The sequence below is a fragment of the Loxodonta africana genome, chromosome 13 (assembly GCF_030014295.1).
Source record: "Loxodonta africana isolate mLoxAfr1 chromosome 13, mLoxAfr1.hap2, whole genome shotgun sequence".
Lineage (NCBI taxonomy): Eukaryota > Metazoa > Chordata > Mammalia > Proboscidea > Elephantidae > Loxodonta > Loxodonta africana.
The window spans coordinates 91,829,412-91,842,057 of NC_087354.1; the positions used below are offsets into that span (position 1 = coordinate 91,829,412).

Sequence of the window (12,646 nt, forward strand, 5' to 3'; positions counted from 1 at the left end):
TCTAAACTTTGATAATCACTAAAGTATAGAAACCTGGAGGAAAGATCCTGTGGCTAACACTAGACTTGTTGCTGTTGACTCGATTCTGACTCGAAGCAACCCTGTAGGACAGAGTGGAGCTGCTCCGTGCGGTTTCTGAGGAGTGGGGAACACCGAGGAGTGGGTTACCCGCTCCTAAAGTAGATGGCACCCTAAAGTAGATGGCAGTCCCTCTTCATGATTCCTAGAAAGTGAGTTTCCTTAATGAGAAAGCAACAGAGAATAGCTTTAGAACTAGATAGATCTAGATGGAGCCTTATGACTTGTTGCTATAACTGAGGGCAAGTTAATTTAACCCTTCTAGATCTCATTTTTCAATTTTAAAATAGAGATAATATACCTACTTCCCTGAGTTGTTGAAAAGGTAAATGATATTCATGAAAATGCCTGACATAGTGCCTAGTATAGGAGTAAGGGAAGGCTTCAGCTAGTGTGTCCTTTTCACCTAAGTGGTTAACTTGCAGAAGTGTAAAATTTGTCTAGGCTTCTTGTCTCCATTTCCTCATATCCTGTTTTGTTTGGAACCCACTTCAACTAGGCTTTTGTCCACACCACTCACCTAAAAGTACACATCACTGGTGACCTTCAAGTTGCTAAGACAGTAGTTGCATATACTGGGATGCAGGACATGGAATCTTATTCAGTCAGCCTTTGTGCAGCATTTGATAAGATGATCGTTCCCTTTTTCTTGCCACACTTTTAATTTTGTGTAGAAGACACTGACCTGTTACAGTTTTCTTACTAGTTCACTGGGCATGCCTTTTTAATTCTGGAACCCTTAATTGTGCTCGTGAGGAATCCGTATGTGGATCAAGAGGCAGTTGTTTGAATAGAACAAGGGAATACTGCATGGTTTAAAGTCAGGAAAGGTGTCCATCAGGGTTGTATCCTTTCACCATACCTATGCAAACTGTGTGCTGAGCAAATAATCCGAAAAGCTAGACTATATGAAGAAGAATGGGGCATCAGGATTGGAGGAAGATTTATTAATAACCTGTGTTGCTGAAAGTGAAGAAGACTTGAAGCACTGATAAAGATCAACGACCACAGCCTTCAGTACGGATTACATCTCAACATGAAACGAAAATCCTCACAACTGGACCAGTAAGCAACATCTTGATAAATGGGGAAAAGATTGAAGTGTCAAGGATTTCATTTTACGTAGATCCATAATCAACACCCATGGAAGCAGCAGTCAGGAAATGAAAAGACTCATTGCACTGGGAAAATCTGCTACAAAAGACCTCTTTAAAGTGTTCAAAAGCAAATGTGTTACCTTGAGGACTAAGGTGTGCCTGACCCACACCATGGTGTTTTTAGTCACCTCATGTGCATGTGAAAGCTGGATGATGAATAAGGAAGACTGAAGAATTGATGCCTTTGAATTATGGTGTTGGCGGAGAATGTTGAATATACCGTGGACTGCCAAAAGAATGAACAAATCTGTCTTGGAAGAAGTACAACCAGAATGCTCCTTAGAGGCAAGGATGGCGAGACTGCGTCTCACATACTTTGGACATGTTATTGGGAGGGATTAGTCCCTGGAGAAGAACATCATGCTTGGTAAAGTAGAGGGTCAGTAAAAAAGAGGAAGAACCACAACAAGACGGATTGACACAGTGGCTACAACAATGGGCTCAAGCGTAACAATACTTGTGAGGATGGCGCAGGACTGGGCAGTGTTTTGTTCTGTTGTGTATAGGGTTGCCATGAGTCAGAATCGACTAGACGACACCTAACAACAACAACGATGCTGAACCTTGTTTGTCTTCACAAACTAAATGTTGGCTCAGGGCCTCGTCCTCAGCCCTCTTCTATTTTCTGTTTACCCTCATTCCTGAGGTGATCTCAGGTAATCCTGTGGTTTTAAATACCATCTGCATGCTGATTGTATCCAAATATATATTGTTAGCCCTAACTTGTTCCCAGAATTCCAGACTTGAATTATCGAACTTGGGTTTCTCGGATCTGTACTTGAATGTCTTCTAGAAATCTCAAACATGACATGTCCAAAAGCAAAGCCCTGCTTTTCTCCTAAAATGTGCTCCTCTTCCTAGTTTTCTGCTCTAGTCGGCAGCATTGCCACTTACCCATTTACTCAGATTAGAAACCCTGGAGTCATATTTGATTCTTTACTTTTAAACCCATCAGCAAAAGTATATTTAGAATCTGACAACTACCAACCCCTCCATAGTTCAAGCCACCATCATCTCAGCTGTACCTCCCAATTAACAGCCTCCCAGTTAGTCTCTGTGCTTTCTCTCTTTTCCCCTGAAGTCTGTTCAATGCATAGCAGACAGATTAATATCAGTTCCTTGCTTAAAACTCTCCAGTGGTTTCCCGTCATATTTGAATGACATCCAAAGTTCTTACCATGCTTTTCAAGTCCACTCTGGATGTGGCTGTTGACTACCCCTCCAACTTCATAGTTCTTGAACATGCCGAGGTCGTTCCTGTTTTAAAACCTTTGCCCTTTATCTTACCTAAAACACTTTCCGCATATTTGCATGGATACTCCATCACTATTCAGGTTTCTCTAAGCTTAAATGTAATTTCCCAAAGAGGCCTTCTAGACCATTCCCTTCTTCTCCACTTTTTAAATTTCTTCATATCACTCATGAAATTTGTTAATGTATAAAACCAGAAAAACCAAACTCACTGCCATCGAGTTGATTCCAACTCATGTATTTGTTTAATTCTCTCTTTCTTCAGTGAGAATGTAAGATCATTGAGGACAAAGACTTAGTCTTAATCATTAATCTGGTGATTAGAACAGTGCCTGATTCTCATAAAAGGTGCTCAATAATATTTTTTATTTGAATAGAGGAATAAATATTTATGTCATTTTTACCTGAAAAGTGATTAGTAAAAGAGAAAGAAATCAGCACTTATGTTCTTGTCTTTACCGCATTGATTTGGTCCAAGTATAAAAAATCCCAAGACATTATAAGCAGGGCCTATTTCAAATGAAATATATGATTTTTAAAAAAAATTTTTATTATGCTTTAAGTGTCTCTATAAAACCTTATATGCACCTTGCTATATACTTGTAGTTCGTCTCCCTGTAATGAGACAGCACATTCCTTCTCTCCTCCCTGTGTTTCTGTGTCCATTCAGCCAGCTCCTGTCCCCCTTGGCCTTCACATCTCCCCTCCAGACAGCTGCCCATGTGGTCTTATGTGTCTGCTCGATCCACGAAGCTCACTCCTCCCATTATCATTTTCTAACTTATAGTCCAGTCCAATCCCTGTCTGAAGAGTTGGCTTTGGGAATTGTTCCAGTCTTGGGCTATCAGAAGGTCTGGGGACCATGACCACTGGGGTCCTTCTAACCTCAGTCAAGTCATTAAGTCTGTTCTTTTTACGAGAACTTGAGGTCTGCATCCCACTGCTCTCCCGCTGCATCAGGGATTCTCTGTTGTGTATTTTTTTTTTTTTTAATGAAAATTACTAATCAAAGACATACATGCATTTTTAATAGCACTTGTCTAGCAAATGAGCTTACAGGTACATCTTTTAGAAATGGCTGCTGTTGCAAGGCACTGAATTTTATGACTTTTTGCCTGCTCGCTCCACTTACATAGATTGTTGGAAGAGTTTTCAAAAAAATGAAGTAACTAAAGCATTTAAAAATATGAAAAGAGCCTTGAATGATCGCTATCAGCATTAGAAGCAATAGCTTGTTTTGTAAGAAGACAAAATGTGTAGGAAAGAATTTTTAAAAAATGGTAAGTTTTTCTGCACTCTGAAAGATTTTTGGAAGAAAATTATAAATCAACATTATTGAGGTGTATTGTTTAAGAAATTTCATAGAACACCAAAAAATGTAATATAGTAGGATCTTAAGTAACTTTGGTTAGCTAAGAGAGTGGGAGGGAGACCTCTCAACATTTTTAAAATGTTGAAACTGAAAGGAAAAATTAGAAGATTAAAAGCATTCCTAGGATTAGAAAAAAAGTATCAAAAAAGATACAGGTGCACACTTTTTTCATTTTAGAGTAAATGGATCTGAGGCAATTGTTAATGGATGCTATGTTGAAGTTTTACAGAACTCTCAGAGCAGTGTGACAAGAATATTGTGTTCTAATATTGTATCGTAGGTTTAAGTTTTTGTTCTCACCTGTCTTTTATATCTAGCTGGATTTTTCCATATGTGACATACAGACTTTAAAAACATTTTTATTGTGGCCATTCCTTTATGATGTCGGAGTGTTAAATTTGCATCTGTAATTTTAGTTAACCCGTGTCCTTACCTCCTTAAATCACCCTGCTTTGTCAGTAGTTAACTCAGTTCCAGTGTTTCTAGTGGGAAATTTTAGTAATATGATTTCTTCCCCTAATATTATATTGGTGAAAACCCTGACTTTGGTGGTTAAAAAAAATATTTGCTGAAAGCTTAGGGAAGGTACTAGGATGTCCAGAGGTTTCAGGCTATTTGGTCTTAGGAAAGTTCACAATGTTCTTTAAAAAAAAAAAATCACTGGCCTTAACTGATGACAGCACTAGAACCTTAAAGTCTCGGGACGGGGGGACTGTGTGGAAAGGCAGTAAAATAAGGTAGCGTTCACCTCTTTTTAAATTGCATAGAGAGTTAATAATAGGGTTCAGAGAATTGCCTTTGAACCGTGAAGTGCTAGAGAAATGAGAGGGCTTTGAGGTAGTGTGTGCTAAGGTCTGTATTGGCTGAGCGTTCAGTTAACTGTCCGAGGTCACACAGTATTTGGTCACAGAGCCTGTACTAGAATTCAGTTCTAGTCTTCTGACTATGCCCAGTGCTTCTTCCAGAGGCAGGGCGAGAGATCTGTGAACTGAGACAAGGTCACGAATGTCTAGAAACGTGTGGGAGAATTGTTTTACAAGTTTCTGAGGAGAGCTGGATATTAACCCTCTCTCCTCCTGTGGTGCATGGAGGCATAACTATTTATGACTGACTGTATTAGGATTCTATTAAAAACAACAACAAAAAGTGCTTAATTTATAACTTTTAAACATGTGGCTCCTCTGATGGTCAAGGTTATATGTCAGCTTGGGTGGGTCATGATTCTCAGTGGTTTGGCAGGTATGTAATGATGTAATTTGGCAGATGTTGGATTGATTGCTAATCATGGTAAGAAGCTCTCATACACCTAGTTTTTATTAGGAATGGTTTTAAGTTTTGCTGAGCTTTTTTTGGTATCTGTTGATAATCATGTTTGTTTTTAATTGTTCTCACCATTTAAATCACGTGATTTTCTGATAGCTAACCATCCTGCATTCCTTAGATAAACTCTACCTTGCCACAGTGAAGTATGTGCTTGAATATTTGTACTTTTCATTGAGTAAAAAAAAATATTTAACAGCCTGTTGTGTTGTTTTAGGGGATTGACGGTTAGAATTTGCCAGGTACTTTTCCATGGTTTGAAAGGTCAGGGTTTATTTTCGTTAATAGGTTTGTTTTATTTTACAAATTCTATGTTAGAACTTATTAGTTTACAGTAGTCTTCTTAAATCTTACTCCGAGCCATTTATACTTGCAAAACTTAATTTTTATATTACTTATAGCAATACTTTGAAACTTTGTTTTGCTTTTGATGTTCTTACTATTTGTCAATTATTATTTCTTTTATCAGAGATAGTAAATGAGGACATTATGAAATGATGTAATTCAGAAAACCTTGTGTAATGGATAAAAATTGTTTTCTTTCCCAGAGATTCCAGACATTGTAGATGTCGGTAACCTGAAAACTTTTAGGTGAGTCTGTCTCTTATTATTTCTTTGAAGCACATATAAACTACATGAGGCATAAACTTTCTTCTCTTATGAGTCTAGATATTAGAGGTAAAAGAGAAACGTAGGTTTCTTTTAACGTTTTTTCTTCTGTCAGAGAAAGTAAGAATTTTCCAGTGTTATTTTTTTATTTGGAACACCTAATGGACATTAAAATGACAGTCAGTATGCCTTTTGTTTTTCAAAATATTTTAAAATACCTTAATATAGTACTCCAAAGAGCTCGATCTTACTATTCCTCTCCAGTTCTCATTTTTTAATGAGATAAAATAATAGTAACAGACCTGATAACTTAGAGTCACAGCCCAGAACTGTTCCATAACACCCTATTTTGGGTAAGAAGATGGTTAATGGGAAGTGATACCAGGGAAAGGATTAAGCCATCAAGAATTGGTTGGTACAGTGGTCTTTCTAATTATACTTTTCCATGATCAGGGACACCATTAAGTAGGATTTCAGTTTTTACGTTCTTAAAACATACATTCTCTGTCTTTAAAAAATAATTTTTATTAATGTGAATAATTGGTCTTATCTAGAGCCTGTTCATAGGTCTGAAATTTTATGTTAATTTAGGTAAATTTAAATCCAGAGTTGGGTTCTTTGAAACCCTTAATCTTATTTTATAATATTTAGTACTTCTGAACTCTTAGAAATTTAATTAGTTCTAATAGAATTTATCATATTTCAAAAGTATTTTTAAAAGTTTACTTTTTAGCTCACATATAACATGTATGTAAAGTTTGAATACATGGAGCTCAAGTTTCTTTTTAATATCTTACGCTTTTTGCCTGTAATATTAATCAAATATATAAATGTAGCCTTACTTCTAAAACAATGCAAGTTCTGCCTGCACCGAAGAAAGCCAGAAATGAGAGAAGAGATTAACATAGTATCGTTGGTTCAAGTTAAATTCTTGAAACAATCTTCACATTGCTCCTAAAGAAGTTGGAACATAAGGATTGTCACAAAAAGTGCTGCTGTTGAAAAACTAGAAGTTTTTTATTATTTATTATAAGAATAAAATTATCTGATTGCCGAAACTTAGCTGTGATGTACCACTACGAGTTGGTGACGTAGCGGTTAAGTGCTACAGCTGCTAACCAAAAGGTCAGCAGTTCGAGCCCATCAGGCACTGCTTGAAAACTCTATGGGGCAGTTCTAGTCTGTCCTGTAGAGTTGCTATGAGTCAGAATCGACTCGATGGCAATGGTTTTTGGGTTAACTACTCTGAGTAAAAAGAAAAAAAAAAAGTGATCATACGTTTTGGAGATTGGCAGGTATGCTGTGGGTCCTTCTTTTGAGATTGTTGAGATCATGTAGTGTGATAGAGATACTCAGGTTAGGCAGAATAAGAGAACAGAGGAGAGCCTCTTTGGCACTCCTGCCTAATACTCTGCTGTGTTGCCCTGTAGGTACTTCTCGTGTAAATTAAGGAGAAGCTGCAGTACATGTAATAAAAACAAGCCTCAGCTCTTGGGACCTTGTATCTCCTAGTGCCTTTATACTTTTCTTTCTAATGCATTTCAGTCTGTAAATTTATAAACTTCTGTCTCTACTTGAAGAGTTTTTAATGTTGACTTCACACCTTCCCCTCTGCCAACTTTCTTTTGTCTAGGGAGTGGGATTTTGATCTGAAGAAATTGCCAAACATTAAAATGAGAAAAATCTGTGCTAATGATGCAATTCCCAAGAAGTGCAAGAGGAAAAATGTTACAGCTGTAGACAAAGTCTTAGAGGAATTGGAGCTAAAAGATGAATCCAGTGACTCAGATGAGGAAATGACTCCAGTAACCTAATTGTCTTGAGTTGAGAATAAATAACTTGAGAGCTTCAAGTTACACTCCTTGATTACAGTAAATAATTGTCAGGATATAGGAATTTGCTGTTTAGCTCATTCCCTTACATGAAGAGAGTCCCATTTGCAGTTTTAAAACAATGTTTAGGATTTTTATTTAAAGCAATGTTACGATGAAAAAAAACGGAAGTGGCTTTATTGCTTATATTAAATTGTTAAAACGGATAGCAGCAATTTGCAAAACCCATTTAACCTGAATTTCTGGGGTTGGGAGTTGATACAAATGAGGACAGAAAATGTTTTATTTTTGTCCTGATGTTTAGTTAGGACTGCCTAACTCTACAGGAAACCCTGGTGGAGTAGTGGTTAAGTGCTACGGCTGCTAACCAAAGGGTCGGCAGTTTGAATCCGCCAGGCGCTCCTTGGAAACTCTATGGGGCAGTTCTACTCTGTCCTGTAGGGTTGCTGTGAGTCGGAATTGACTCAGCGGCACTGGGTTTGGTTTTGGTGTGGTAACTCGACGGCAGTGGTCCTTGGCCTCACGTGTTGAGCGTGGACAGCAGCTGACTTTCTGAGAGGTTCCTGTTAGTGTCCTTTGAACTGTCTTTCAGAGACAGTGTCACACTGACTGTCCTGTTAAACAAAACCCTGTTTTTCATCATAAAATAGGGGAAAATGGGATAATGGAATTCATATAGGCTGATGTCTTCTACATTATTCTTGTTCATTATCTTTTCAGTCTGAGTTAAATGGTAAGAAATAAAGAGCCTCTCATACTTTACCTGTTATCTTTTTACAAATGACTTCAGATTAGCTCTTTCTGATTGTATATGATTTTCTGCTTTCTCATTCTGAAAAGTGATGGTGTATTTATAGAAACATAATTAAAGATTATAGAACTGATTATTTTACTGTGCATTTCTTTTTTTCCCCCTTCAAGAGACAGGTTAAATTGACTTAGTATTTCATGTATCAGGAAGAACACAGTTGTGGTAGAATGTTCTTCACAGACCTTGTTACATGCAACATATTCTTTAATCTGTTTTGTAAAGGATACTATCCAACTGCACTTGAAAGTTTTCAGTGAAATAAAATAAAATAAAATGCTAGTGTTATATGTTAACTGGATACCAGTTAAGTCTTGTTAACAGGTTATTTAAAATGTTATAACGTTTTTACTTAGGAAAATTGAACATAGTTTATTTCCACAAATTCAGTTCTTTTTATTTATTTTCTATTGTGCTTTAAGTAAAAGTTTATAGCTTAAGTTAGTTTCTTGCACAAAAATTTATACACATTGTTATGTGACCCTAGTTGCTCTCCCTATAATGTGACAGCACACTCCGCCTTTCCACCTAAGATTTCTCATGTCCATTCAACCAGCTCCTGTCCCTTTTTGCCTTCTCATTTTGCCTTTGGACAGGAGCTGGCCGTTTAGTCTCACTAAGAAGCACACTCTACATGAGTACCATTTTATGTCTTATAGTCCAGTCTAATATTTGAAGAGTTGGCTTCAGGAATGGTTTCAGTTCTGGGATAACAGAGTCCAGGGACCGTGTTTTCCGTGGTCCCTCCAGTCTCAATCTTTTTACTAGAATTTGAGTTCTGCACGCCACCTTTTTCCTGCTCTTTTGGGGACTCTGTTGTGTTCTCTATCAAGGTGGTCATTGGTGGTAGCCAGGCACCGTCTAGTTCTTCTGTTCTCAGGCTGATAGAGTCTCTGGTTTATGTGGCCCTTTCTGGCTAATCTTTGCCTTGTGTCTTTGGTGTTCTTCATTCTCCTTAGCTCCAGGTGGGTTGGGACCAATTGATGTATCTTAGGTGGCTGCTCGCTAGCTTTTAAGACCCCAGACGCCACTCACCAAAGTGGGATGTGTAACATTTTATTAATAAACTTTGTTAATGCCAGTTGACCTAGATGTTCCCTGAAACCATGGTTCCCCGCCCCTGCTACTCTGTCCCTTGAAGTGTTTGGTTGTATTTACAAAACTTCTTGGCTTTTGGTTTAGTCCAGTTGTGCTGACTTCCCCTGTATTGTGTGTTGTCCTTGCCTTCACCTACAATAATTCTTGTCTACTATCTAGTTAGTGAATACCCCTATCCCTCCCTCCCCACCCTCATAACCATCAAAGAATGTTTTCTTCTGTGTTTAAACCTTTTTTTTTTGAGTTCTTATAATAGTGGTCTCATATAATATTTGTCCTCTTGTGACTAATTTCACTCAGCATAGTGTGTTCCAGATTCATCCATGTTATGAGATGTTTCTTGAATTCATCCTTGTTGTTTATCTTTGTGTACTATTCCAGTACATGCAACACAACTGGAAGACCAGTTAATTCAACTGTTATTCTCTGAAAGCAGAGAATACCAGAGGGATGTTTACCTGTGTTTTATTCACTATGCAAAAGCATTCAACTGTGTGGATCATAACAAATTGTGGATAACATTGCGAAGAGTGGGAATTCCAGAACACTTAATTGTGCTCGTGAGGAACCTTTACATAGATGAAGAGGCAGTTGTTCGAACAGAACAAGGGGATACCGATTGGTTTAAAGTCAGGAAAGGTGTGCATCAGGATTGTATCCTTTCACCATACCTATTCAGCCTGTGGCTGAGCAAATAATCTGAGAAGCTGGACTATGTGAAGAAGAATGGGCATCAGGATTGGAGGAAGACTCATTAACAACCTGAGTTATGCAGATGAAACCTTGCTTGCTGAAAGTGAAAAAGGCTTGAAGCATTTACTGATAAAGATCAAAGACCACAGCCTTCAGAATGGATTGCACCTCAACATAAAACAAAAATCCTCACAACTGGACCAATGAGCAAAATCATGATAAATGGAGAAAAGATTGAAGTTGTCAAGGATTTCATTTTACTTGGATCCACAATCAACAGCCATGGAAGCAGCAGTTGAGAAATCAAACGACGCATTGCATTGGGTAAATCTGCTACAAAAGACCTTAAAGTGTTGAAAAGCAAAGATGTCAACTTAAAGACTAAGATGGGCCTGACCCAGGCCGTGGTATTTTCATTCACATCATATGCATGTGAAAGCTGGACAGTGAATAAGGAAGACCAAAGAAGAATTGATGCCTTTGAATTGTGTTTTTGGCGAAGAATATTGACTATACCATGGACTGCCAAAAGAATGAACAAATCTGTCTTGGGAGAAATACAACCGGAATGCTCCTTAGAGGCAAGGATGGTGAGACTGCATCTTACATACTTTGGACATGTTGTCAAGAGGGATCAGCCCCTGGAGAAGGACATCATGCTTGGCAAAGCATAGGGTCGGTAGAAAAGAGGAACACCCTCAACGAGGTGGATTGACACAGTAGCTGCAACAATGAGCTCAAGCAGAACAACGATTGTAAGGAGGGCACTGGACCGGGCAGTTTTTCGTTCTGTCGTGCATGGGGTCACTATGAGTCGGAACCAATTCAACGGGACTTAACAACAACAACAGTATTCCATTGTGTGAATATACCATAATTTGTTTATCCATTCGTCCCTTGATGGGCACCTAGATTGTTTCCATCGTTTACATTTATTATTTTGTGTTTTTTGGATGAACGCTAACCTTGTTGGAGTGAGATGGTATCTAATTGTAGTTTTTATTTGCATTTTCTAGTGGCTAATGATCCTGAACATTTCCTCATGTATTTGGTAGCCACCTGAATGTGTTCTTTGGTGAAATGCCTGTTTTTATACTCTGTCCATTTTTTAATTGGGTTATTTGTCTTTTTGTTGTTGTGGTTTTGCAGTAGGTTTTAGACATTAGATGCTGATTGGATTTGTGGTAGCCAAAAAAATTTTTTTCAGTAGGCTGGTTGTCTTTTTGCTGTTTTGATGAAGCCTTTTGATGAGCGTAAGTGTTTGATTTTTAGGAGCTCCCAGTTTTATAGTTTTTCTTCTGCTGTTCTCACATTGTTAGTAATGTTTTGTATACTGTTTATGCCATGTATTAGGGCTCCTAGCATTGTCCCTATCTTTTCTTCCATGATCTTTATCATTTTAGATTTTATATTTAAGTCTTTCATTCATTTTGAGCTAGTTTTTGTGCATGGCATGAGATTTAGGTCTTTTTTCATTTCATTGCAGATGGATATGCAGTTATGTCAACACTGTTAAAGAGACTGTCTTTTCCCCATTTAACTGACTTTGGGCCTTTGTCAAATATCAGCTGCTCATAGGTAGATGAATTTATGTCTGGATTCTCAGTTTTGCGCCATTGGTCTGGGTATCTGTTGTTGTACCAGTACTGGGTGGCCTTGACTACTGTGGCAGTATAATGGGTTCTAAAAGCAGGTTGTATGAGGCGTCCCACTGTTCTTCAGTCATGCTTTACTTATCTGGGTCCTCTTCCCTTTCCATATGAAGTTGGCGATTCGTTTCTCCATCTTGTTAAAAAATGCCATTGGAATTTGGATTGGGATTGCGTTGTATCTGTAGGTCGCTTTGGGTGGAATAGATTTTTTCACAATGTTGTGTCTTCTATCTATGAGCAACGTAGTTTTTTAAGTTACGTAGGCCTCTTTTGGTTTCTTGCAGTACCATCTTGTAGTTTTCTTTGTATAGGTTCTTTCCGTCCCAGGTTAGATTTATTCCTAAGTGTTTTATTTTCTTGGCACTATTGTAAATGGTATTGATTTGGTGATTTCCTCTTGAAGATCTCTTTGTTGGTATAGAGGAATCCATCTGATTTTTGTATGTTTATCTTATATCCTGGTACTTTGCTGAGATCTTCTTTTAGTTCCAGTAGTTTTCTTGTGGATTCTTTGGGGTTTTTTTGTGGATAACATCATATCATCTGCAAAGAGAGATATGTTTACTTCTTCCTTACCAATTTGGATGCTCTTTATTTCCTTTTCTAGCCTAATTGCTCTGGCTAGGACATCTAGCACAATATTGAATAAGAGTGGTGATAAAGGGCATCCTTGTCTGGTTCCCGTTCTCGGGGAATGCTTTCAGACTCTCTCCATTTAGGATGATATTGGCTGTTGGCCTTGTATAAGTGCCCTTTATTGTGTTGGGAAATTTCCC

The 12,646-nt window shown here is 37.9% G+C and overlaps 1 protein-coding gene across 4 annotated transcripts in view; it reads left to right on the plus strand.

The window, feature by feature from the left end:
* TMA16 (translation machinery associated 16 homolog) overlaps positions 1-12,646 on the plus strand; it is a 76,581-nt gene that overhangs the window by 21,005 nt on the left and 42,930 nt on the right. For 2 of the 4 annotated variants that reach the window (XM_023558455.2, XM_010598133.3), the window contains exon 6: positions 5,727-5,769. In XM_023558455.2, coding sequence (XP_023414223.1) covers positions 5,727-5,769 — 43 coding nt within the window. The other 2 variants (XM_010598132.3, XM_023558456.2) reach the window with 2 other exon arrangements.